This window comes from Hemitrygon akajei, chromosome 17 (assembly GCF_048418815.1).
Source record: "Hemitrygon akajei chromosome 17, sHemAka1.3, whole genome shotgun sequence".
Taxonomy (NCBI): domain Eukaryota; kingdom Metazoa; phylum Chordata; class Chondrichthyes; order Myliobatiformes; family Dasyatidae; genus Hemitrygon; species Hemitrygon akajei.
This window is the reverse complement of record NC_133140.1, coordinates 30809081-30836709: the sequence shown is the minus strand read 5'-3', so window position 1 is coordinate 30836709 and position 27629 is coordinate 30809081. Positions and strand designations below refer to the sequence as shown.

General features: G+C 47.7%; 1 protein-coding gene across 1 annotated transcript in view; it reads left to right on the top strand.

Moving 5' to 3' along the window:
- The first annotated feature begins 3052 nt into the window (after window positions 1–3052).
- LOC140740585 (tubulin polymerization-promoting protein family member 3-like) overlaps window positions 3053–27629 on the top strand; it is a 45118-nt gene continuing 20541 nt past the window's right edge. Inside the window, exons 1-2 of the mRNA XM_073069871.1 lie at window positions 3053–3149; window positions 13955–14152. Of these exons, the coding sequence (XP_072925972.1) occupies window positions 13959–14152 (194 nt within the window). The 5' untranslated portion in view covers window positions 3053–3149; window positions 13955–13958. The remainder of the gene's footprint in view (window positions 3150–13954; window positions 14153–27629) is intronic.

Below are 27629 nucleotides of genomic sequence, written 5' to 3'. Positions count from 1 at the left end.
GTAAAACTAGTCGATCCCTACCATCATCTCAATACTAAGACTATGTTCCCTTACTCTAGATCCCATAAAGAGGGCAAACACTCTGTCTGCCCTCTGAGACATCAGGACATTAGGGATAGAAGCAGTAACTGGCCATTTGGGCCCCATGTGTGTGCTCTGCTGTTTAATGAGATCATGAATGATTATTTTCCTCTGCACGACCTCCCTCATCAACCCCCTGTTCCCTGATTCACTTCGTACCCAAGGGTCTGTTGAATTCTGTGCTGAATTTGCTCAGTGTCTCATTCTCTTGGGTAGAGAACCCCAGAGGTACACTGGTCTCCTTGTAAAGATATTTCTCTTCATTTCACATAGAAAACATCTCAGCCTGCAAGAATGATGTCCAAAGTGCTCAACTGTTCCTTGCAGACCCTTCAGCCAAGGAAGCAACTTGGTCAAACTTCCCTCAACTGTCTGTGCTGTAAGTCTATGCCTCCCTCAATAAGGGGACCAGAACTGAACACATTACTCTGGTACGGTCTCGTATTTAGTTGTAGCTAAACTTCCCTGCTTTTATACTTTAATCCTTGCTTAGAATAAAATGCAACATTGCATTTCCCCACCTTATTACTTGTTTTACTTGCAAGTTACTTTTCTCAATTAGAACTCTACAGCGCATTACAGGCCCTTCAGCCCACAATGTTGTGCTGACCATGTAACCTACTCTAGAAACTGCCTAGAATTTTCCTACCACATAGCTCTCTATTTTTCTAATCTCCATGTACCTATCTAAAAGACCCTATTGTATCCACCTCCACCGTTGCCTGCAGTGCATTCCGTGCACTCACCACTCTCTGTGTGGAAAAACTTACCCCTGACATCCCCTCTAAAACTATTTCCAAGCACCTTAAGACTTTGCCCCCTCACATTAGCCATTTCAGCCCTGGGAAAAAGCCTCAGGCTATCCACACAATCAATGCTTCTCATTATTTTACAACACCTTTATCAGGTCACCTCTCATCCTCCGTCACTCCAAGGAGAATTCTATGCATAAGATCCTAACCCCTCCCATGTGACATTCAACCCAAATATTATCTTTTCTCTCAACCAAGAGAAAATCTGCAGATGCTAGAAATCCAGGCAACACACACAAAATGTTGGAGGAACTCAGCAGGCCAGGCAGCATCTATGGAAAAAAGTACAGTCAACAATTCAGGCTGAGACCCTCTGGCAGGACTGGAGAAAAAAGAGGAGGAGTTTTCTTGTTATTTACTTTAATAATTTCACATTTCCACTCATTATACTTCATCTGCCACTCGTTCACCCACTTGCTGATCTACCTATGTTGTTTCGCAGACTCTGTGCTCCTCATTACTGGTTTCCTCAAATATCTTTGTGTCATCAGCGAATCTGGCTGCAAAACACTCATCTTTCATCGAAGTCATTAATATAGATTAGAAATAGTCAAGTCACATTATCCTTCTGCTCATTTCTGATTCCCCCAGACACCGACAGCAAAACGTACAGTCAAGGAACACACAGAATATGCAGGAGGAGCTCAGTGGGCCAGGCAGCCTCAGCGGGAAAGAGTGAGCAGTCGCCGTTCCAGGCCGAGATCCTTCGTCAGGACTGGGGAAAAAGGATGGGAAGTCTGAAGTCAAGGCAACGTTACACGTTTTCTGGACAACGTATCGAGTCCTGCAGCGTGCAATCAGGCTGTTCAATCCAGTCATCACACGCCCATTTAGAGTAAACTGACATTAAGTAGATTCTATTTTATTCCCCTCACAGACCCCCTGATTCACCTGCACACTAGAGGCATTCAACCTGCCAACGTTCACATGTTTGGGATGTGGGAGGAAACTAGCGATGTGGAGGAAACCCACAGGGGGTGGGGGGAGTGTGCAAACTCCGACAGAAGTCAGGATCAGACCCAGGTCAGTGGAGCAATAAGGAAAAGGCCCCATTAGACACGCTCATCTTCCCAGACTAAATGGAACTCGGCCATGGTGACACACCAACAAGCCCATGAGCAGGACTGCACCTTATAAAGCAGCTGCTTGCCTGGGGACCTCTGACCCAGAGACACTGGACACACACACTGTGCGTAATCAAACAGCAGCCTCCTCTTCAGGCACCCTTCTGAAGGGGAAACCCTCCGGTTCCGAGGTGGTAATCTGCTGCTTCTCTCCCCGGAGTATTTACCTTAACCAGCTCCGACAAACAGGAGGGAGCTGTAGGTCACACTGACTACTTGCAAGAAATCCACTGTCCAGCTTTCACTGTCAAGTTCTGCATTGTAGGCATCACAGTTCTGTCTATGGGAGCAGTCTTCTGTACTGTTACAGCCAATAAAGTTAATAAGGAAAAGTCATGATAAAATTATCTTTTTTCTCTTTTTGTTTTGATTCTAATATTCTTTTATGACATCATCCTGCATTAGATGCTGTGGCTCATGAATCGATAACTCAGTTGGACAGGTTTTTATAAAATCCCATTGCTCTGGTTGCCATGGGGAGGGGATGGATAAAGCGTCAATAAACCAAACCAAGCAATCGTTCCCTTTCAGTTAGTTCATTCCTGGGATTTGGACATCACGGGCAAGGCCAGCATTTAACGCCCACGCTCATTGATCGACATCTAGCTTCTCTAAGTGGGCAGTACACACTGCTGTGGGTCAGACTGCACGAAGGTAGCAGATTTCTTTCCCCAAAAGACATTAGGAAGAACATTGTGAATAAAGAAGCTATTTGGTGGTTTCATGACTGGTGCAATCTTTTGTTTAAGTATCAAATTATTAAAGTTCCTGTGATGGGATTTGAATGTCTATAGATCGGTGATTTGGGCCTCTAAATTACCAGCCCATTAACCTGACCTTTATGTTAAGATTCCAATGACACTGTATATATGTGTCCTTTAAATCAAGTGTAATCCTTTGAATTACTATTCTACCAAAACACTGCTGTTGCTACTATAACTGTAACTAATGACCTGGTCACTTTGTGCTGTGCTATTTTATCACGCCCTCTTGATGTTACACAGCTTGTTGCTACGGCTACAGGAAAAACAGAAAATAACATCCCTTCACTTTAGAGGAACATTTTGTAACTGAACGGGAACAGCAGAACTTAGTGGAGAGATTATCAGGACAACGCCGAAAGAGCTCAAAGGTGAGAGCAGTGATTCCTCCTTATTTAATACGTTAACTGTAGCCAGATCAGGTAGGGTTTGTACAGAAAGAAAGATTAAGGAGCATTGATTTGTTTTCAGATTTGAGAGCAAACCTCATTTTTTGCTGTTTCAGATCATTTTATGCTGAGTTTCATCTTTTTATATCTCTTCCTTCCAAGATTTGTGCCATTGTCTCAGTTTTTCATGCATTGTAACATTTCCACCAATGTTTGCTGAAATGTGTCCCAATTCCCACAGGTCGCGGTCCTTTGACCCCAGTGTTGTGTGTAGTTAGTGAAGTGACGGTGTAACACAATGAAAAGAAATTGCTTCCCTCTAGTTCACACCAGAATCAGGACATCGCTAAGCATGAGTGTTTTTGACATCTCATCACTGTTGTTATACAACAGAGGTTCCCAACTTCTTTTATGCCATGGACCTTTGCCATTAAGCAAAGGATCTGTGGACCCCAGGTTATACAACAAACTAGACCATATTAAAAGGAGCCACAAACAGCAACCAAATCATGACAGATTCTGCTTTCGATGATAACTAAGGTAATAACTCTTTGAGGCTTCAGCGGAGAGAGGCCTCAGTCAGAGAAAGCAAAGAAAAACTCCAGGTTCAGTTATTTTTCTCCTTCCCTTCTTTATATCTGCTCATTTAGGACAGTAGAGATGCCAGGCAGGAGAGTTGAATGCTCCTCTTATGGATGTGTTGTGATCTCAGGATTGCTCCCCATGCCACATGCTAGTGAGGCCTGAACTAGGAAGATTACATAGTTTAATTTGTGACTTGGTGTAGGAGGGAGGCCATCACATTTTTGGATCATTGGACTCTCTTCCAGGGAAGGTGGCACCTGTACAGAAGGGATGACTTGCACCTGAACTGAAGGGGGACTAATACCCTAGCGGGAAGGTTTGTTGATGCTGCACAATGGGGTTTAAACTGGAGTTGCAGGGGGATGGGAACCAGAGTGCCCGAAGTTAGTGGAGAGGTTGTGGAGGCAGATGTTGGTAAGACCTCAGACAAAGTTAGGAATCAAAAGGTCGAGCATGGTGTGACTGGAATCCAGAGCTGCATATATTTCAATGCAAGAAGTATCATAGGAAATGAGGATGATAGTACTGAAGATGAGGTATCTGGGCTTAGAAACAGTGGCAATGTATCGTGAGGAGAGGCTGCTGACAGAGTAAAATTGCAGTCAATAGGATGAGTTCCAATGTAAAAGGAAGACAAAATTGAAAATGGTGAATACAGAACTGAAGGTGTTATATTTGAATGCATGCAGCACACGGAATAAGATAGCTGAATTTACAGCACAGTAACAGATTGGCATGTGTGATGTTGTAGGCAACACTGAATTATGGCTGAAAGACGATTATAACTGGGAGCTTAATATCCAAGGATACACACTGTATCAAAAGGAGAAGCAGGAAGACAGAGGGGGCAGCATTGCTGTTTGTAAAATATGAAATCAAATCATTAGAAAGAGGTGACATTGGGTGGAAGGGTGTTGAATCATTGTGGATAGAGCTAAAGAACTGCAAGGGTAAAAAACAATCCTGATGGGAGTTGTATACAGACCCCCAAACAGTGGTGAGGGTGTGGTCTGCAATTTACAATGGGAGATAGAAAATGCATGCTAAAAGGGAAATGGTACAACAGACATGAGGGATTTGAATATGCAGGTAGATTGGGAAAATCAGGCTGGTGCTGGACTCAGAGAGGGGGAATTTCTAGGAAGCCTATGGGATGGTTTTTCAGAGCAGCTCATGGGGGAGCCCACTAGGGAATCAGTTATTCTGGATCGGGTGCTGTGCCATGAACCAGAATTGATTAGACAGCTTCAGGTAAAAGAACCCTGAGGGAAAGTGATCGTAATATGATCGAACTCACCCTGAAATTTGAGGAAAAGCTGAAGTCAGATGTATCAGTATTACAGTGGAGCAAAGGGAATTACAGAGGCATGAGAGAGGAGTTGGCCAAAATTGATTGGAAATGAACACTGGCAGGGATGATGACTGAGCAGCAATGGCTGGAATTTCTGGAAGCAGTTTGGAAGGCAGAGGATATATACGTCCCAAAGAAGAAGAAGTATTCTAAAGGAAAAATGACACAACCGTGGCTAACAAGTCAAAGCCAACATAAAAGCCAAAGAGAAGGTAAATAATAGAGCAAAAATTAATGGGAAGCGAGAGGATTGGGAAGCTTTTAAAAACCAAAAGAAGGCAGCTAAAAACATCATTAAGAAGGTAAAGGTGGAATACAAAAGTAAGCTAACAATAATATCGAAGAGGATACCAAAAGTTTCTTTAGATCCATAAAGTGTAAAAGAGAGGTGAGATTGGATATCAGACCACTGGAAAATGATGCTGGAGAGGTAGTAATGAGGGACAACAAAATGGCAGATGAACTGAATAAGTATTTTGCATCAGTCTTCACTGTGGAAGACACTAACGGTATGGTGGAAGTTCCAGGTGTCAGGGGTCATGAAGAGTGTGAAGTTACCAGAACTAGAGAGAAGGTTCTTAGGAAACTGAAAGGTCCGAAGGTGTATACGTCATGTAGGTGAGATGGTGTGCAGGCCAGGGTTCTGATGGAGATGGCTGAAGAGATTGTGGAGGTATTATTACATACCCCGTGGGTATCTTGTGACTGTCACATGACCATGGTGTAATTGAGGCTCTGCTGGGCACGATGTAATGGTCTTGTGATGGTGGGGTGATGTAATTTTCCCGCCGGTGAGGTCATGAGATGGCCTGTTTCACCAGGTATAAAAGGAGCAGGCCTCTCTGTGACACAGGTCAGTTCCTGGCTTAATTCGTCACTGACTCCGTTCTGCTGCGTATTTGATTTCATGACGCAGTTTCATTTTAAAGTGGAGTTTTAAATTCTACTGTAAGAATCGTTGTGCCGGCAGTTCTGAAAATCACCACCAGTTAAAGTCCAGTTGGAGAGTGAAGAATTATCGAAGTTCGGGAAGCTGAAGGATCGAGAAAAGTTGGTGTTGTCAGCAGTAAAACAGGCTCGACCATATTTAATCTTCATTCGGAAGGAATTTAGTAACCTGCAATCCAAGATAGTCCCTGCTAAAGAGCAGAAGGGACTGGTGCAGGGTTTCGCCAAGGAAAGGTCAATGCCTTTAAGCTGTTTTACTTCCTTCGTCGTAAATCCTTCGAGCAAGGCATATTTCGGCTGGGATCAGCAGTAACATCGTGACGTCGAGGGATTCATTACTTCTAGAAAAATCTCTCCTGACTGACTGTGTAAATCATTTGGACATTTACATTTACTACTTTAAAGAACTGCATTCGCATTTCTAATTTTAAGAACTGTTCGAGCCGCCGTACAGCAGTCCACTTCCCGTTAAGTTAGTCGTTTGTTTACTTTTGGGTTTTTTTTAGCAGTGTTTAATAAATGTTTTATTGGTTACAAAAACCTGTCTCAATTCTATAGTCATTGTTGCTGAATCGTAACAGTATTAGCAATGATCTTTCAAGAATCATTAGATTCTGGAATGGTTACAGAATACTGCAAAATTATAAATGTCACTTCACTCTTCAAGAAGGTGGAAAGGCAGAAGAAAGGCTACTTAGTCTGACCTTAGTGGCTGGGAAGATGTTGGAGTTGATTGTTAAGGATGGGGTCTCAGGGTACTGGGAGGCACATAATAAAACAGGCTCTAGTTGGCACGATTCCCTCAAGGGAAAATCTTGTCTGACAAATCTGTTGAAATTCTTTGAAGAAATAACAAACAGGACAGACAAAGGAGCATTGGCTGAAGTTGCATGCTTGGATTTTCAGAAGGCCTTTGACAGGGTGCCGCACATGAGGCTGCCTAACAAGCTACAAGCCCATGGTAATACAGGAAAGATTCTAGCATGGGTAAAGCAATGGCTGGTTGGCTGGAGGTGAAGAGTGGAAATATAGGGAGCCTTTTCAGGTTGGTTACCATTGACTAGAGGTGTTGCACAGGGGTCTGTGTTGGGAACAATTCTGTTTATGTTGTATGTCAATGACTGGATGTTGGAATTGATGACCTTGTTGCAAAATTTGCAGACAATATGAAGATAGGTGGAGGGGCAGGTAGTTTTGTGGAAGTAGAGAGACTACAGAAGAAATGGACAAAGAAATGGCAAATTGATTACTGTCCGGGGGCTGTGCCGTATGAGCTCCAATTACTATCCGGGGTCTGTGCCATACGAGCTCCGATTACTATCCGGGGACTGTGCCATACGAGCACCGATCACTATCCGGGGACTGTGCCATACGAGCTCCGATTACTATCCGGGGACTGTGCCATACGAGCACCGATTACTATCCGGGGTCTGTGCCATACGAGCTCCGATTACTATCCGGGGTCTGTGCCATACGAGCTCCGATTACTATCCGGGGACTGTGCCATACGAGCTCCGATTACTATCCGGGGACTGTGCCATACGAGCACCGATTACTATCCGGGGTCTGTGCCATACGAGCTCCGATTACTATCCGGGGACTGTGCCATACGAGCACCGATCACTATCCGGGGACTGTGCCATACGAGCTCCGATTACTATCCGGGGACTGTGCCATACGAGCACCGATTACTATCCGGGGACTGTGCCATACGAGCTCCGATTACTATCCGGGGACTGTGCCATACGAGCTCCGATTACTATCCGGGGTCTGTGCCATACGAGCTCCGATTACTATCCGGGGACTGTGCCATACGAGCACCGATTACTATCCGGGGACTGTGCCATACGAGCACTGATTACTATCTGGGGACTGCACTGTACGAGCACTAATTACTGTCTGGGGCAGTCACTGATTACTATCCGGGGACTGTGCCATACGAGAACTGATTACTATCCTGGGACTGCGTTGTACGAGTTCCGATTACTATCTGGGGACTGCGCTGTACGAGCACTGATTACTATCTGGGGACTGCACTGTACGAGCACTAATTACTGTCTGGGGCAGTCATCAATTACTGTCCGGGGTCTGTGCTGTATGAGCACTGATTACCCGAACAGAATTGGTGTACTTGGCAGTGAATGTAAAGCATGGGCTTGGAGACCCCCGCACTATTTTACTGCTGCATGGACCCATGTTTATCTTTCAACTGCATCTCAAAAACAGACTGGCTGATCATTGTCACGTTGAAATTTGTGGAAGGTTGTCTTTAAATAACTAGATACTCTGTCTCCTCGATTAGGCCAATAACCACACATTGAAAGGCACTTGGATTGTTACATCATGAGGATAAGAAACTTTTGGAAGAACCAAATGTAGCAGATGGGGCTATGAGAGATAGGAATATCTCATTGGGCCAAAATGCCTGTTTCTAATCTGTCTGACCCTATGACTTAAAATGTACTTTATTGAATAAAAAAAAGCTTTGAGATATCTGAAAGGGTAATATGTAAACACGTGATACCATCTTATTGTTTATTACACAATGTGCAATTAATAAAAAATATTGGAAATACTCAGCAGCTGTGAAGAAAGACACTGAGTTAATGTTTTGGATCGTTGATCGTTTATCAGGAGAGTTCTGACACAAAGGTTTGAAACAGAAGCATTGATACTGTTCCTCTCTCCCCATAACCGGACCCAGCTCTCTGCTGCTCTGCCTTTGAAAAGTTCTGCACCTTCCTGGCGTTGCTCAGATAATGAGCAATGAGAGAGGGAGGGATGGAGGGTGAGAGAGGGGGAGAGGGAGGGTGAGAGAGAGAGGGGGGAGAGGGAGGGAGGGAGGAAAGGAGGAAGGGTGAGAGAGAGAGGGGGAGAGGGATATCTGCAGCCTGGGAAATTGATTTGATTTTTTTTTGGTTATTTTTTTCTCATTAATTATTTTTGAACCACATCACCAGTAGCAAAGGAAGTAATGTTAGACTTGCTGGAGTTTTTAGATGCAGGTAAATGAAATGGATCTGAACCTGTCAGAGAGAATTAGCTGGGAACAAGACACTCTGGGTCAATAATCTAGGGTGGTGTTTAAGGTCACTTTGAAACTTTTTTCCAGTTACCATGTCTGCCTCCTCTGTTCAATTCTTCCTCATAATCTTATCTGATTTCCCTCTGAACGTACCTAGTCTAATGCTGCTGGCTCCAGAAAGCCCATCATTTCTGAGAACCCGTGATTACTCTGTGCCGAGAGTATTTACAGCAGACTCTCTGAACTTGCAGAGCACATCGGTCAACTGCTATTTATGATCCTCCAACAGCTACACGGAGGCAGAGTTTCACCTTTAATGCACGGCTGTTAAGGACTGCCAGGACAGAGTGCAGGAAGCAAATCTGGATGGATGCTCCCCACACCAGTGACCCATCTTGCCCAAATTTTCTCCCACTGACTGGTGTTAGAACATTCCTTTCCAGCCCGTTGTGGCGCAGGCTCCTTCCCTGCTGATGGCTCATTTTGCAAATGGATAAGGGGAGAGGAACAGCAGTTCCGGTAGGAGGTGTGACCCCACCCTGCTTCAGACCTGACCTCTAGGATCAAGGACCAAGTTTTATTCCTCTTTCACATTCACATGTGTTAGGGATTCGCTGTGGTGTGTTGGCATGACAAGCCGCAAAAACCAACATTCAACAACGATTAGAATAAAGAATTATGTAAAGAACTGAAGTTAAAGTAGAGATATGAAGTGAAGTGTGCATAAATACACTGTGTACTTACTCTATCAACAGCATTATAAGAAGTGGTTTAAATTGTGAAGTTCACAGTCACTCCATGACCATTTGGATGTCCTCCTACTCCCCAAACACATGCAGGTTAGCAGGTCAATGGGTAACTGCAAATTGCCCCTGGTGTGTGAGTGAGTGGTGGAAACTGCAGCAGGTTGATGGGAATGTGACGAAATACAAAGGGGTGAGAGCAGGATTAAAAAGGGGTGAGAGCAGGATTAAAAAGGGGTGAGAGCAGGATTAAAAAAGGGTGAGAGCAGGATTAAAAAGGGGTGAGCAGGATTAAAAAGGGGTGAGAGCAGGATTAAAAAGGGGTGACAGCAGGATTAAAAAGGGGTGAGAGCAGGATTAAAAAGGGGTGAGTGCAGGATTAAAAAGGGGTGAGCGCAGGATTAAAAAGGGGTGAGAGCAGGATTAAAAAGGGGTGAGCAGGATTAAAAAGGGGTGAGAGCAGGATTAAAAAGGGGTGAGAGCAGGATTAAAAGGGGTGAGAGCAGGATTAAAAAGGGGTGAGAGCAGGATTAAAAAGGGGTGAGCGCAGGATTAAAAAGGGGTGAGCGCAGGATTAAAAAGGGGTGAGCGCAGGATTAAAAAGGGGTGAGAGCAGGATTAAAAAGGGGTGAGCAGGATTAAAAAGGGGTGAGCGCAGGATTAAAAAGGGGTGAGAGCAGGATTAAAAAGGGGTGAGAGCAGGATTAAAAAGGGGTGAGCAGGATTAAAAAGGGGTGAGCGCAGGATTAAAAAGGGGTGAGAGCAGGATTAAAAAGGGGTGAGCGCAGGATTAAAAAGGGGTGAGCGCAGGATTAAAAAGGGGTGAGCAGGATTAAAAAGGGGTGAGCGCAGGATTAAAAAGGGGTGAGAGCAGGATTAAAAAGGGGTGAGCAGGATTAAAAAGGGGTGAGCGCAGGATTAAAAAGGGGTGAGCGCAGGATTAAAAAGGGGTGAGAGCAGGATTAAAAAGGGGTGAGAGCAGGATTAAAAAGGGGTGAGCAGGATTAAAAAGGGGTGAGCGCAGGATTAAAAAGGGGTGAGAGCAGGATTAAAAAGGGGTGAGCAGGATTAAAAAGGGGTGAGCGCAGGATTAAAAAGGGGTGAGCAGGATTAAAAAGGGGTGAGAGCAGGATTAAAAAGGGGTGAGCAGGATTAAAAAGGGGTGAGCGCAGGATTAAAAAGGGGTGAGCGCAGGATTAAAAAGGGGTGAGAGCAGGATTAAAAAGGGGTGAGCAGGATTAAAAAGGGGTGAGCGCAGGATTAAAAAGGGGTGAGCGCAGGATTAAAAAGGGGTGAGAGCAGGATTAAAAAGGGGTGAGCAGGATTAAAAAGGGGTGAGCAGGATTAAAAAGGGGTGACAGCAGGATTAAAAAGGGGTGAGAGCAGGATTAAAAAGGGGTGAGTGCAGGATTAAAAAGGGGTGAGCGCAGGATTAAAAAGGGGTGAGAGCAGGATTAAAAAGGGGTGAGAGCAGGATTAAAAAGGGGTGAGAGCAGGATTAAAAGGGGTGAGAGCAGGATTAAAAAGGGGTGAGCGCAGGATTAAAAAGGGGTGAGCGCAGGATTAAAAAGGGGTGAGCGCAGGATTAAAAAGGGGTGAGAGCAGGATTAAAAAGGGGTGAGCAGGATTAAAAAGGGGTGAGCGCAGGATTAAAAAGGGGTGAGAGCAGGATTAAAAAGGGGTGAGAGCAGGATTAAAAAGGGGTGAGCGCAGGATTAAAAAGGGGTGAGCGCAGGATTAAAAAGGGGTGAGAGCAGGATTAAAAAGGGGTGAGCAGGATTAAAAAGGGGTGAGCAGGATTAAAAAGGGGTGAGAGCAGGATTAAAAAGGGGTGAGCAGGATTAAAAAGGGGTGAGCAGGATTAAAAAGGGGTGAGCGCAGGATTAAAAACGGGTGAGCAGGATTAAAAAGGGGTGAGCAGGATTAAAAAGGGGTGAGCGCAGGATTAAAAACGGGTGAGCAGGATTAAAAAGGGGTGAGCGCAGGATTAAAAAGGGGTGAGCGCAGGATTAAAAACGGGTGAGCAGGATTAAAAAGGGGTGAGCAGGATTAAAAAGGGGTGAGCGCAGGATTAAAAACGGGTGAGCAGGATTAAAAAGGGGTGAGCAGGATTAAAAAGGGGTGAGCGCAGGATTAAAAACGGGTGAGCAGGATTAAAAAGGGGTGAGCGCAGGATTAAAAAGGGGTGAGAGCAGGATTAAAAAGGGGTGAGCGCAGGATTAAAAAGGGGTGAGTGCAGGATTAAAAAGGGTTGAGAGCAGGATTAAAAAGGGGTGAGAGCAAGATTAAAAAGGGGTGAGCAGGATTAAAAAGGGGTGAGCGCAGGATTAAAAAGGGGTGAGAGCAAGATTAAAAAGGGGTGAGCAGGATTAAAAAGGGGTGAGCGCAGGATTAAAAAGGGGGGAGCGTAGGATTAAAAAGGGGTGAGAGCAGGATTAAAAAGGGGTGAGTGCAGGATTAAAAAGGGTTGAGAGCAGGATTAAAAAGGGGTGAGCAGGATTAAAAAGAGGTGAGAGCAGGATTAAAAAGGGGTGAGCGGGATTAAAAAGGGGTGAGCAGGATTAAAAAGGGGTGAGCGGGATTAAAAAGGGGTGAGCAGGATTAAAAAGGGGTGAGCAGGATTAAAAAGGGGTGAGAGCAGGATTAAAAAGGGGTGACAGCAGGATTAAAAAGGGGTGAGAGCAGATGCTTGCTGGTTGGTGTAGCCTTGCTGGGCCAAGGGGCTGTTTCCTGTGCTGTGTATTCATTGCTTCTTAAACTAGGACAGACATTGGCAGCAGTGACCATGCAGATGATCCCAGGCAATGTTGTTGGTAGCACTGGGCATGCAGTTGATGGTGGGTGATTTCATTGGCAACGGTGACCATGCAGTTCATGCCAGACAATGTTGTTGGCAGCAGTGGCATGCAGTTGATGGTGGGTGATTTCACTGGCAGCGGTGACCATGCAGTTGTTGCTGGGTGCTGTACACACTTATGAAATGTACATACTTGGTACATCAGAAAGCAAATGATACTTGGAGGGTCAAAAATACTTGCAGGCTAAATGCAGATAAAATGGCCAATGCTTTCTGAACATCCTACCCTTATGCTACACATGTTCGCTCAGGGAGTACTGTTGTTAAATATATACCAGCCATTCTGCTACTTCAACCATGTGGACGTGGAATGCTGGCAATACTCTGGAGATCCAGCAACAATTTGTAGAGAGAAGCAGTGCACGTGTTAGAAACAGACGGAAGAGTTACAGCCCAGACTGAGGACCCTGGAGTTTTATCTATTTTTAAATATTTTTGTTTATTTACAGAAGGGCGCGGTAGCAGGCCCTTCCTGCCCAGTGAGCCTGCACTGCCCAATTACAACCATGTGACTAACTAACCGGTACCTCTTTAGTATGTGGGAGTTCACTGGAGCATGCCAAGGAGAACCACACGGTCATGGGGAGAACGTAGAAACTCCTCGCAGACAGCGGCAGGGATGAACCCAGGTCACTGACACTGCACAGCATCACACTGTTGTGTCAATAAAAAGAGATTACCAGTTTAGAGTAATTTCCAGCAAGTGATTGCACTTAGAAAACTGGCTGTTGTTGAGCAGAGCAATAAATATGTTCATTCATGCAAATATTTAATTGGACAATCATGTGGCAGCAACTCATTGCATAAAAACAAACATGGTCAAGAGGTTCAGTTGTTCTACAGACCATGCGTCAGAATGGGGAAGAAATGTGATTTAAGTGACTTTGACCATTGGTGCCAGATGGGGTAGCTTGAGTATTTCAGAAACTACTGAATTCTTGGGATTTTCATGTACAACAGTCTCTACAGTTTAAAAACAGCCAATGAGTATCAGTTCTGTGGGTGAAAACATGCTACTGAGAGATGTCAGACTGGTTCACGCTGATAGGAAGGTGACTGTAACTCAAATAGCCACACGTTCCAACAGCGGTGTGCCGAAGAGCATCTCTGAACACACTGAACCTTGAAGTGGATGGGCTGCAGCAGCAGAAGATCATGAACACACACTCAGTGGCCACTTCACTAGGTACAGGAGGTATCTGACAGAGTGGATGTCCTTGTGCATTTCTGGCAGTACGCTTTGCAGTAGACTATTTCATTTCTTTCTGTATTTATCAGGAGGATGGCTGAGGGAGGTGCAGTGAACATACAAATGCTACATGAGTCATTTAAGAAGTTTGCGGCCTATGGAGACACCAAAGCCACTGGCAATGAAATGACTGGAAAAAACTGGGCCAAGCTGTGCAAAGACTGCAAAATCGTTGATGGCAAAAACATCACCTCAACAGACGTTGACATTGTCTTTTCCAAAGTGAAGTAAGTGGCTGATAAATGTACAAATCAGAAATACACCACTCCCTGCATTGAATAATTATGTATTGCCCACATGGCAGTGCTGAGTCTGTTTACAAGCTTCTGCAATATGAAATACTACTTTTAAATTTGATAAGGCTATGCTTGTTCAGTCAAAACAGCTGAAAGGAAGACCCATTGTTTACTCTTTCACCAGTGCTAAACATTTGCAAAAATATCAACCAGCTGCTATAAGAGGGACATTGCGGCTCCATCCACAACAAGCAGGATTTCCCAGCGGCCGACCACTTTAATTCCAATCCCCATTCCCAACCCAACATATTGGTCCGTGGCCTCCTCTACTGTCACAAAGAGGTCTCTCTCAGGTTGGAGGTGCAACATCTCATATTCCCTCTGGGTAGCCTGATGCATAAACATCCATTCCTCTGATTCCCTTTCATTTCTGCCTCTGTCCCCTTCTCTCTTTTCCCATTCTCCATTCTGGTTCCATCCTGCCCTCCACTTCTCTTCCCCTGCCTATCAAGAGCAAGAGGATAAGACATGAGAGAGTAGGAAAAATCAAGTGTGAAAGTGGAAAAGTGCGTATGGAACTGGAGGAGATGGCAGAGGTACTTAATGAGTACTTTGCTTCAGAATTCACTATGGAAAAGGATCTTGGCAATTGTAGGGATGACTTGCAGCAGACTGAAAAGCTTGAGTATGTAGATATTAAGGAAGAGGATGTGCTGGAGCTTTAGGAAAGCATCAAGTTGGATAAGTCACCGAGACTGGAAGAGATGTACCCCAGGCTACTGTGGGAAGCGAGGTAGGAGAATGCTGAGCCTCTGGCAATGATCTTTGCATCATCAATGAGGACGGCAGAGGTTCCAGAGGATTGGAGGGTTACAGATGTTGTTCCCTTATTCAAGAAAGGGAGTAGGGATAGCCCAGGAAATTATAGACCAGTGAGTCTTAGATTAGTGGTTGGTAAGTTGTCGGGGTCCGGGCCGGTCCGGAGCCCATGTTCTGGGTCTTTATCCGGTCCGCGGACTCTGGGTCTTGCAGCTGTCCCTCCCATCACCCTTGAGCCAGTTAGGATCCTCCTGGCTTAAGGAGGCACACCTGTGGCCAAATCAGCTGCAGGTGTTTATAAAGGGCCTTGGGACTGAGACCAGGCTGGTGGTTGTTTTGTTCCATATCCTGCTCTCTGACGGCTCCGTACTCTGCTTTGTATCCTGTTTACCCTGCCCGGGTTCTGACCTGCTCCGCATCCCGTTTACCCTGCCCGGGTTCTGACCTGCTCCGCATCCCGTTTACCCTGCCCGGGTTCTGACCTGCCCCGCATCCCGTTTACCCTGCCCGGGTTCTGACCTGGTCCGCATCCCGTTTACCCTGCCCGGGTTCTGACCTGCTCCGCATCCCGTTTACCCCGCCGGGTTCTGACCTGCTCCGCATCCCGTTTACCCTGCCCGGGTTCTGACCTGGTCCGCATCCCGTTTACCCTGCCCGGGTTCTGACCTGCCCCGCATCCCGTTTACCCTGCCCGGGTTCTGACCTGGTCCGCATCCCGTTTACCCTGCCCGGGTTCTGACCTGCCCCGCATCCCGTTTACCCTGCCCGGGTTCTGACCTGGTCCGCATCCCGTTTACCCTGCCCGGGTTCTGACCTGGTCCGCATCCCGTTTACCCTGCCCGGGTTCTGACCTGCTCCGCATCCCGTTTACCCTGCCCGGGTTCTGACCTGCCCCGCATCCCGTTTACCCTGCCGGGTTCTGACCTGGTCCGCATCCCGTTTACCCTGCCTGGGTTCTGACCTGCTCTGCATCCCGTTTACCCTGCCCGGGTTCTGACCTGCTCTGCATCCCGTTTACCCTGCCCGGGTTCTGACCTGCTCCGCATCCTGTTTACCCTGCCGGGGTTCTGACTGATGCACCATCAATAACTCACGCTGAGACTTAGGAAGCGAGATATCGGCTTTTATTGACTGGAAGAATAAACAGCACTACATCCTGGGGAAAATGAGGGAGAGCAGCAGCCCACAGTCGCCTTTATACAGGGGTCTGTGGGAGGAGCCACAGGAGCAGTCAGTGGGGGTCTGTGGGAGGAGCCACAGTCTGTGGGAGGAGCCACAGGAGCAGTCAGACAGGTATATCTAGTTCACCACACTGACCTGTTCTGTATTTGTTCTGTCCAGGTTGGTCTTGTTCCTCTACTTTTTCTCGCATGTGCTGGTCCCACTGCTCTGCCCGTTTTGCCTTGTTCGTGCTGTTCTGCTGTCTGCCTGCCTCTGTTACCTGGGGATCATGGCTGTCGTGCTGGTCACCCTGGACTTAGTCCCCATTCTACCCCTTTGCCTCCGTCGGGCAGGTCTGGCCAGACTGCCGCTGCCTGGCGGGGTGTTCTGCCCCTTCCCCCCACTTCCAATGGGTTGTGCTCCGCACCTACCTAGGAGTCTGCGTCTTGCTCCGTGTTTCCGCCTGGGAGGTGGCCCTACAAGGGATATATGCAGCCCGCCCAGTGGGGGCTCTCCTCCAGCCAAGCCATGTACCTCAAGACCCCGCCTTCTGCCTGTACTCTGGGATTGTGTCCCGCACCCGCCTAGGAGTCCGCGTCTTGCCCAGGCCTTCGTGTTTCCGCCTGGGAGGTGGCACTACCCGGGACATATGCGGCCTGCCCAGGGGGGAACTCTCCTCCAGCCAAGCCATGTACCTCAAGATCCTGTCTTCTGCCCGACATCTGGGACCCTTCTGCCCGACCTCTGGGATCCTCCTGCCTCGCCGGAATTCTGGAATCCTGCTCTGCCTGCCCGACTAAGACTCTCTGCCTGAACCCCAGCATTACCCCTTGCATGCCATGGCATCCCCCTCCTGCCCTACCCCTAGTACTTCAGTGCCTGCGTCCTGCACTTGGGTCCATTCCTGTCCCCGCTCCTGACAGAACGACCACCCTACGCATAGACCCAGCAACGCAGGCACTGGAGGCTAGTTCCTGTTACCCTGGGGTCCTCGCTGATCTGGATATTCCCCCCACCACCCTCCCGTACTGTCCTTAGCCCGACAGCCCCTCTTTGGTCGCCAGGACGGGGAAGTACTGTCGGGGTCCGGTCTGGTCCAGAGCCCACGCTCTGGGTCTTTATCCGGTCCACGGACTCTGGACTCTGGGTCTTGCAGCTGTCCCTCCCATCATCCTTGAGCCAGTTAGCATCCTCCTGGCTTAAGGAGGCACACCTGTGGCCAATTCAGCTGCAGGTGTTTATAAAGGGCCTTGGGACTGAGACCAGGCCGGTGGTTGTTTTGTTCCATATCCTGCTCTCTGACGGCTCCGTACTCTGCTTCGTATCCTGTTTACCCTGCCCGGGTTCTGACCTGCCCCGCATCCCGTTTACCCTGCCCGGGTTCCAACCTGCTCCGCATCCCGTTTACCCTGCCTGGGTTCTGTCCTGCTCTGCATCCTGTTTACCCTGCCCGGGTTCCGACCTGCTCCGCATCCTGTTTACCCTGCCCGGGTTCTGACCTGCTCCACATCCTGTTTACCCTGCCCAGGTTCTGACCTGTTCTGTATTTGTTCTGTCCAGGTTTGTCTTGTTCCTCTGCTTTTTCTCGCATGTGCTGGTCCCACTGCTCCGCCCATTTTGCCTTGCTCGCGCTATCGCACTGTCTACCTGCCCGACTAAGACTCTCTGCCTGAACCCCAGCATTACCCCTTGCATGCCATGGCATCCCCCTCCTGCCCTACCCTAGTACTTCAGTGCCTGCGTCCTGCATTTGGGTCCGTTCCTGTCCCTGCTCCTGACATGTTGATGGAGAAGATCCCGAGAGGCAGGATTTATTAACATTTGGAGAGGCATAATATGATTAGGAATAGTCAGCATATCTTTGTCAAGTGAAGGTACTGCCTTACGAGCCTGACTGAATTTTTTGAGGATGTAACTAAACACGTTGATGAAGGAAGAGCAGTAGATGTAGTGTATATGGATTTCAGCAAGGCATTTGATAAGGTACCCCATGCAAGGCTTATTGAGAAAGTAAGGAGGCACAGGATCCAAGGGGACATTGCTTTGTGGTTCTAGAACTGGCTTGCCCACAGAAGGCAAAGAGTGGTTGTAGATGGGTCATATTCTGCATGGAGGTCGGTCACCAGTGGGGTGCCTCAGGGACCTGTTCTGGGACCCCTACTCTTCGTGATTTTTATAAATAATCTGGATGAGGAAGTGGAGGGATGGGTTAGTAAATTTGCTGATGACACGAAGATTGGTGGTATTGTGGATAGTGTGGAGGGCTATCAGAGATTACAGTGGGACATTGATAGGATGCAAAACTGGGCTGAGAAGTGGCAGATAGATTTCAACCCAGATAAGCATGAGGTGGTTCATTTTGGTAGGTCAAATATGATGGCAGAATATAGTATTAATGGTAAGACTCTTGGCAGTGCGGAGGATCAGAGGGATCTTGGGGTCTGACTCCATAGGACACTCAAAGCTGCTGTACAGGTTAACTCTGTGGTTAAGAAGGTATACGGTGCATCGGCCTTCATCAATCATGAGATTGAGTTTAGGAGCTGAGAGGTAATGTTACAGCTATATAGGATCCTGGTCAGACCCCACTTGGAGTACTGTGCTCAGTTCTGGGGCCTCACTACAGGAAGGACGTGGAAACTATAGAAAGGGTGCAGAGGAGATTTACAAGGATGTTGCCTGGATTGGGGTGCAGGCCTTATGAGAATAGGTTGAGTGAACTCAGTCTGTTCTCCTTGGAGCGACGGAGGATGAGAGGTGACCTGATAGATGATAAGATGATGAGAGGCATTGATCGTGTGGATAGTCAGAGGCTTTTTCCCAGGGCTGAAATGGCTAGCACGAGAAGACATAGTTTTAAGGTGCTGGGGAGTAGGTACAGAGGAGATGTCAGGGGTAATTTTTTTACACAGGGAGTGGTGAGTGCGTGGAATGTGCTGCCGGCAGCTGTGGTGAAGGCGGAAACGATGGGGCCTTTTAAGAGTCTCCTGGATGGATACATAGAGATAAGAAAAATAGAGGGCTATGGATCAAGCCTCGGTAGTTCTAAGATAGGGACATGTTCAGCACAGCTTTGTGGGCTGAAGGGCCTGCATTGTGCTGTAGGTTTTCTATGTTTCTAACCTCTCTCTGATGTTCCTCCTCCTTCATTTCTCCCATGACCTAATCTCCTCTCCTATCAACACACACACAATGCCAGAGGAACTCAGCAGGCCAGGCAGCACCTAGGAAAAGAGTACAGTTGACATTTCAGGCTGAAACCCTTCGTCTTGCCATAATTGTTCTTGATAAATTTTTCTATAGAGTGGCTTGCCATTGTCTTCTTCTGGGCAGTGCCTTTGCAAGTCCGGTGATCGCAGCCATTATCAATACTCTTCAGAGACTGTCTGCCTGGTGTCAGGGGTCACATCACCAGGACTTGTGATGTGCACCAGCTGCTCATATGACCATCCACCATCTGCTCCCATGGCTTCATGCGACCCTGATTTTTTTGCGGAGTGGGGGCTAAGCAACTGCTACTTCTTGCACAAGGGAGACCTGCAGGCTAATGGAGGGAGGGGCACCTCCTTGTATCTCGCTGAAATTTAGAGTGATTTGGGGGGGGGGGGGATCTCATTGAAACCTTGCAAATGTTGAAAGGCCTAGACAGAGTAGATGTGGAAAGGATGTTTCCCATGGTGGGGGAGTCTGGGACAAGAGGGAACAGCCTCAACAAAAAGGGACATCCATTTAAAACAGAGATGCAGAGAAATTTCTTTAGTCAGAGGGTGGTAAATTTGTGGAATATGTTACCACAGGCAGCTGTGGAGGGCAGGTCATTGGGTGCATTTCAGGCAGAGCTTGATCAGTTCTTGATTGGACGTGGCATTAAAGGTTATGGGGAGAAGGCTGGGGAGTGGGGCTGAGGAGGGGGAAAATGATTACTGTAGCTATGATTAAATGGCAGGGCAGACTTAATGGGCCAAATGGCCTAATTCTGCTCTTATGTCTTATGGTAGAGATAACTCTCCAACTCACCACCTAAAATATAAAACGTGCTCTGTCTGTCTGTATTGCCAGTACTTCATGTTCTAACAAGTAACATAAAGACTCAAGGAGAAATATCAGCAGCTGCCCCAAAGCAGTTCATGCTCCAGTGAGTCTGACAAGGCAAAGCGCAGAGAATTATCTGCCGAAATAATCCCCCTTCCTCTGAGATGACACCTGATCCTCTGTACATTTTCAGCACGATGTGTTTTAAGAATATCCATTGTATGCACCTTCTCTCCCCGTTACCAAACAGACTGATATCCACATTTACTCAGGTTAATCATGACTGATGCAATAGCCGAGTTCACTTTTCTGTATCTCCTTCTAACACCACAGAAGGCCATTCAGCCCATTGACTATGTTATCTTGCAGAGGTGTGCTATTCCCACACCATGTTTCCCTGGTAGCGGGGCAGTCAGTGTCAACGGTACGATGTGTCTGGCTTTCTCCCACGTTCCAACGATGTACGGTTAGGGTCAGTGAGCTGAAGCATGACGACACTTGCAGGCAGCACAGCATAATCCTCACTGATCTGATTTGATGTAAATGATGCATTTCGTTGTATGTTTTGATGTACATCAGACAAATGATGGAGGATTTTGACAAACTGGGTCGGGTAAATACATTTGTGAGACTGAAGAACTGAGTGTCTGTATTGCTTAATGCTGAGAAGAGCAGCGAATCATGATTCTGACCCTCTAGCCTACCGCTGTAAACACAAGACTACGCGGTACTGCCCTCTGGCCTACTGCTGTTAACACAAGACTACGCGGTACTGCCCTCTGGCCTACTGCTGTTAACACAAGACTACGCGGTACTGCCCTCTGTCCTACTGCTGTAAACACAAGACTACTCGGTACTGCCCTCTGTCCTACTGCTGTAAACACAAGACTACTCAGTACTGCCCTCTGGCCTACTGCTGTTAACACAAGACTACGCGGTACTGCCCTCTGGCCTATTGCTGTAAACACAAGACTACACGGTACTGTCCTCTAGCCTACTGCTGTAAACACAAGACTACACGGTACTGTCCTCTAGCCTACTGCTGTAAACACAAGACTACTCAGTACTGCCCTCTGGCCTACTGCTGTTAACACAAGACTACGCGGTACTGCCCTCTGTCCTACTGCTGTAAACACAAGACTACTCGGTACTGCCCTCTGTCCTACTGCTGTAAACACAAGACTACACGGTACTGCCCTCTAGCCTACTGCTGTTAACACAAGACTACGCGGTACTGCCCTCTGGCCTATTGCTGTAAACACAAGACTACACGGTACTGTCCTCTAGCCTACTGCTGTAAACACAAGACTACACGGTACTGTCCTCTAGCCTACTGCTGTAAACACAAGACTACACGGTACTGCCCTCTGGCCTACTGCTGTAAACACAAGACTACTCGGTACTACCCTCTGGCCTACTGCTGTAAACACAAGACTACACGGTACTGCACTCTAGCCTACTGCTGTAAACACAAGACTACACGGTACTGCCCTCTGGCCTATTGCTGTAAACACAAGACTACACGGTACTACCCTCTGGCCTATTGCTGTAAACACAAGACTACACGGTACTGCCGTCTGGCCTACTGCTGTTAACACAAGACTACACGGTACTGCACTCTAGCCTACTGCTGTAAACACAAGACTACACGGTACTGCCCTCTGGCCTATTGCTGTAAACACAAGACTACACGGTACTGCCCTCCAGCCTACTGCTGTAAATACAAGATTACACGGTACTGCCCTCTGTCCTACTGCTGTAAACACAAGACTACACGGTACTGCCCTCTGGCCTATTGCTGTAAACACAAGACTACACGGTACTGCCCTCTAGCCTACTGCTGTAAACACAAGAATACACAGTACTGCCCTCTAGCCTACTGCTGTAAACACAAGACTACACGGTACTGCCCTCTGGCCTATTGCTGTAAACACAAGACTACACGGTACTGCCCTCTAGCCTACTGCTGTAAACACAAGACTACACGGTACTGCCCTCTGGCCTACTGCTGTAAACACAAGAATACACGGTACTGCCCTCTGGCCTACTGCTGTAAATACAAGACTACACGATACTGTCCTCTAGCCAACTGCTGTAAACACGACTACGTGGTACTGTCCTCTAGCCTACTGCTGTAAACACAAGACTACACGGTACTGCCCTCTGGCCTATTGCTGTAAACACAAGACTACGCGGTACTGCCCTCTGGCCTACTGCTGTAAACACAAGACTACACGGTACTGCCCTCTGGCCTACTGCTGTAAATACAAGAATACACGGTACTGTCCTCTGGCCTACTGCTGTAAACACAAGACTACACGGTACTGCCCTCTGGCCTACTGCTGTAAACACAAGACTACGCGGTACTGCCCTCTGGCCTACTGCTGTAAACACAAGACTACACGGTACTGCCCTCTGGCCTACTGCTGTAAATACAAGAATACACGGTACTGCCCTCTGGCCTACTGCTGTAAACACAAGACTACTCAGTACTGCCCTCTGGCCTACTGCTGTAAACACAAGACTACACGGTACTGCCCTCTAGCCTACCGCTGTAAACACAAGACTACGCGGTACTGCCCTCTGGCCTACTGCTGTTAACACAAGACTACACGGTACTCCCCTCTAGCCTACTGCTGTTAACACAAGACTACACGGTACTCCCCTCTAGCCTACTGCTGTAAACACAAGATTACACGGTACTGCCCTCTGGCCTACTGCTGTAAACACAAGACTACTCAGTACTGCCCTCTGGCCTACTGCTGTAAACACAAGACTACACGGTACTGCCCTCTAGCCTACCGCTGTAAACACAAGACTACGCGGTACTGCCCTCTGGCCTACTGCTGTTAACACAAGACTACGCGGTACTCCCCTCTGGCCTACTGCTGTTAACACAAGACTACACGGTACTGCCCTCTAGCCTACTGCTGTTAACACAAGACTACGCGGTACTGCCCTCTGGCCTATTGCTGTAAACACAAGACTACACGGTACTGTCCTCTAGCCTACTGCTGTAAACACAAGACTACACGGTACTGTCCTCTAGCCTACTGCTGTAAACACAAGACTACACGGTACTGCCCTCTGGCCTACTGCTGTAAACACAAGACTACTCGGTACTACCCTCTGGCCTACTGCTGTAAACACAAGACTACACGGTACTGCACTCTAGCCTACTGCTGTAAACACAAGACTACACGGTACTGCCCTCTGGCCTATTGCTGTAAACACAAGACTACACGGTACTACCCTCTGGCCTATTGCTGTAAACACAAGACTACACGGTACTGCCCTCTGGCCTACTGCTGTTAACACAAGACTACACGGTACTGCACTCTAGCCTACTGCTGTAAACACAAGACTACACGGTACTGCCCTCTGGCCTATTGCTGTAAACACAAGACTACACGGTACTGCCCTCCAGCCTACTGCTGTAAATACAAGATTACACGGTACTGCCCTCTGTCCTACTGCTGTAAACACAAGATTACACGGTACTGCCCTCTGTCCTACTGCTGTAAACACAAGACTACACGGTACTGCCCTCCAGCCTACTGCTGTAAACACAAGACTACACGGTACTGCCCTCTGGCCTATTGCTGTAAACACAAGACTACACGGTACTGCCCTCTAGCCTACTGCTGTAAACACAAGACTACACGGTACTGCCCTCTGGCCTATTGCTGTAAACACAAGACTACACGGTACTGCCCTCTAGCCTACTGCTATAAACACAAGAATACACAGTACTGCCCTCTAGCCTACTGCTGTAAACACAAGACTACACGGTACTGCCCTCTGGCCTATTGCTGTAAACACAAGACTACACGGTACTGCCCTCTAGCCTACTGCTGTAAACACAAGACTACACGGTACTGCCCTCTGGCCTACTGCTGTAAACACAAGAATACACGGTACTGCCCTCTGGCCTACTGCTGTAAATACAAGACTACACGATACTGTCCTCTAGCCAACTGCTGTAAACACGACTACGTGGTACTGTCCTCTAGCCTACTGCTGTAAACACAAGACTACACGGTACTGCCCTCTGGCCTATTGCTGTAAACACAAGACTACGCGGTACTGCCCTCTGGCCTACTGCTGTAAACACAAGACTACACGGTACTGCCCTCTGGCCTACTGCTGTAAATACAAGAATACACGGTACTGTCCTCTGGCCTACTGCTGTAAACACAAGACTACACGGTACTGCCCTCTGGCCTACTGCTGTAAACACAAGACTACGCGGTACTGCCCTCTGGCCTACTGCTGTAAACACAAGACTACACGGTACTGCCCTCTGGCCTACTGCTGTAAATACAAGAATACACGGTACTGCCCTCTGGCCTACTGCTGTAAACACAAGACTACTCAGTACTGCCCTCTGGCCTACTGCTGTAAACACAAGACTACACGGTACTGCCCTCCAGCCTACTGCTGTAAATACAAGATTACACGGTACTGCCCTCTGTCCTACTGCTGTAAACACAAGATTACACGGTACTGCCCTCTGTCCTACTGCTGTAAACACAAGACTACACGGTACTGCCCTCCAGCCTACTGCTGTAAACACAAGACGACATGGTACTGCCCTCTGGCCTACTGCTGTAAACACAAGACTACACGGTACTGCCCTCTGGCCTATTGCTGTAAACACAAGACTACACGGTACTGCCCTCTGGCCTATTGCTGTAAACACAAGACTACACGGTACTGCCCTCTAGCCTACTACTGTAAACACAAGACTACACGGTACTGCCCTCTGGCCTATTGCTGTAAACACAAGACTACACGGTACTGCCCTCTAGCCTACTGCTGTAAACACAAGAATACACGGTACTGCCCTCTAGCCTACTGCTGTAAACACAAGACTACACGGTACTGCCCTCTGGCCTATTGCTGTAAACACAAGACTACACGGTACTGCCCTCTAGCCTACTGCTGTAAACACAAGACTACACGGTACTGCCCTCTGGCCTACTGCTGTAAACACAAGAATACACGGTACTGCCCTCTGGCCTACTGCTGTAAATACAAGACTACACGATACTGTCCTCTAGCCAACTGCTGTAAACACGACTACGCGGTACTGTCCTCTAGCCTACTGCTGTAAACACAAGACTACACGGTACTGCCCTCTGGCCTACTGCTGTAAACACAAGACGACATGGTACTGCCCTCTGGCCTACTGCTGTAAACACAAGACTACACGGTACTGCCCTCTGGCCTATTGCTGTAAACACAAGACTACACGGTACTGCCCTCTGGCCTATTGCTATAAACACAAGGCTACACGGTACTGCCCTCTAGCCTACTGCTGTAAACACAAGACTACACGGTACTGCCCTCTGGCCTATTGCTGTAAACACAAGACTACACGGTACTGCCCTCTAGCCTACTGCTGTAAACACAAGAATACACGGTACTGCCCTCTAGCCTACTGCTGTAAACACAAGACTACACGGTACTGCCCTCTGGCCTATTGCTGTAAACACAAGACTACACGGTACTGCCCTCTAGCCTACTGCTGTAAACACAAGACTACACGGTACTGCCCTCTGGCCTACTGCTGTAAACACAAGAATACACGGTACTGCCCTCTGGCCTACTGCTGTAAATACAAGACTACACGATACTGTCCTCTAGCCAACTGCTGTAAACACGACTACGCGGTACTGTCCTCTAGCCTACTGCTGTAAACACAAGACTACACGGTACTGCCCTCTGGCCTATTGCTGTAAACACAAGACTACGCGGTACTGCCCTCTGGCCTACTGCTGTAAACACAAGACTACGCGGTACTGCCCTCTGGCCTACTGCTGTAAACACAAGACTACCCGGTACTGCCCTCTGGCCTACTGCTGTAAATACAAGAATACACGGTACTGTCCTCTGGCCTACTGCTGTAAACACAAGACTACACGGTACTGCCCTCTGGCCTACTGCTGTAAACACAAGACTACGCGGTACTGCCCTCTGGCCTACTGCTGTAAACACAAGACTACACGGTACTGCCCTCTGGCCTACTGCTGTAAATACAAGAATACACGGTACTGCCCTCTGGCCTACTGCTGTAAACACAAGACTACTCAGTACTGCCCTCTGGCCTACTGCTGTAAACACAAGACTACACGGTACTGCCCTCTGGCCTACTGCTGTAAATACAAGAATACACGGTACTGTCCTCTAGCCAACTGCTGTAAACACAAGATTACACGGTACTGTCCTCTAGCCTACTGCTGTAAACACAAGACTACACGGTACTGCCCTCTGGCCTACTGTTATTAACACAAGATTACGCGGTACTGCCCTCTGGCCTACTGCTGTAAACACAAGATTACACGGTACTGCCCTCTGGCCTACTGCTGTAAACACAAGACTACACAGTACTGTCCTCTGGCCTATTGCTGTAAACACAAGACTACGTGGTACTGTCCTCTAGCCTATTGCTGTAAACACAAGATTACACGGTACTGCCCTCTGTCCTACTGCTGTAAATACAAGACTACACGGTTCTGCCCTCTAGCCTACTGCTGTAAATACAAGACTACACGGTTCTGCCCTCTAGCCTACTGCTGTAAATACAAGATTACACGGTACTGCCCTCTGGCCTACTGCTGTTAACGCAAGACAACACGGTACTGCCCTCTAGCCTACTGCTGTAAACACAAGATTACACGGTACTGTCCTCTGGCCTATTGCTGTAAACACGACTACGCGGTACTTCCCTCTAGCCTACTGCTGTAAACACAAGACTACACGGTACTGCCCTCTGGCCTACTGCTGTAAACACAAGACGACATGATACTGTCCTCTAGCCTACTGCTGTAAACACAAGATTACACGGTACTGCACTCTAGCCTACTACTGTAAACACAAGACTACATGGTACTGTCCTCTAGCCTATTGCTGTAAACACGACTACGCGGTACTTCCCTCTGGCCTACTGCTGTAAACACAAGACGACATGGTACTGCCCTCTAGCCTACTGCTGTAAACACAAGACTACACGGTACTGCCCTCTGGCCTACTGCTGTAAACACAAGACTACACGGTACTGCCCTCTGGCCTACTGCTGTAAACACAAGACGACATGGTACTGCCCTCTAGCCTATTGCTGTAAACACAAGACGACATGGTACTGTCCTCTGGCCTACTGCTGTAAACACAAGACTACACGGTACTGCCCTCTGGCCTACTGCTGTAAACACAAGACTACACGGTACTGTCCTCTAGCCTACTGCTGTAAACACAAGACTACACGGTACTGCCCTCTGGCCTATTGCTGTAAACACAAGACTACACGGTACTGCCCTCTGGCCTACTGCTGTAAACACAAGACGACATGGTACTGCCCTCTGGCCTACTGCTGTAAACACAAGACTACACGGTACTGCCCTCTGGCCTACTGCTGTAAACACAAGACTACACGGTACTGCCCTCTGGCCTACTG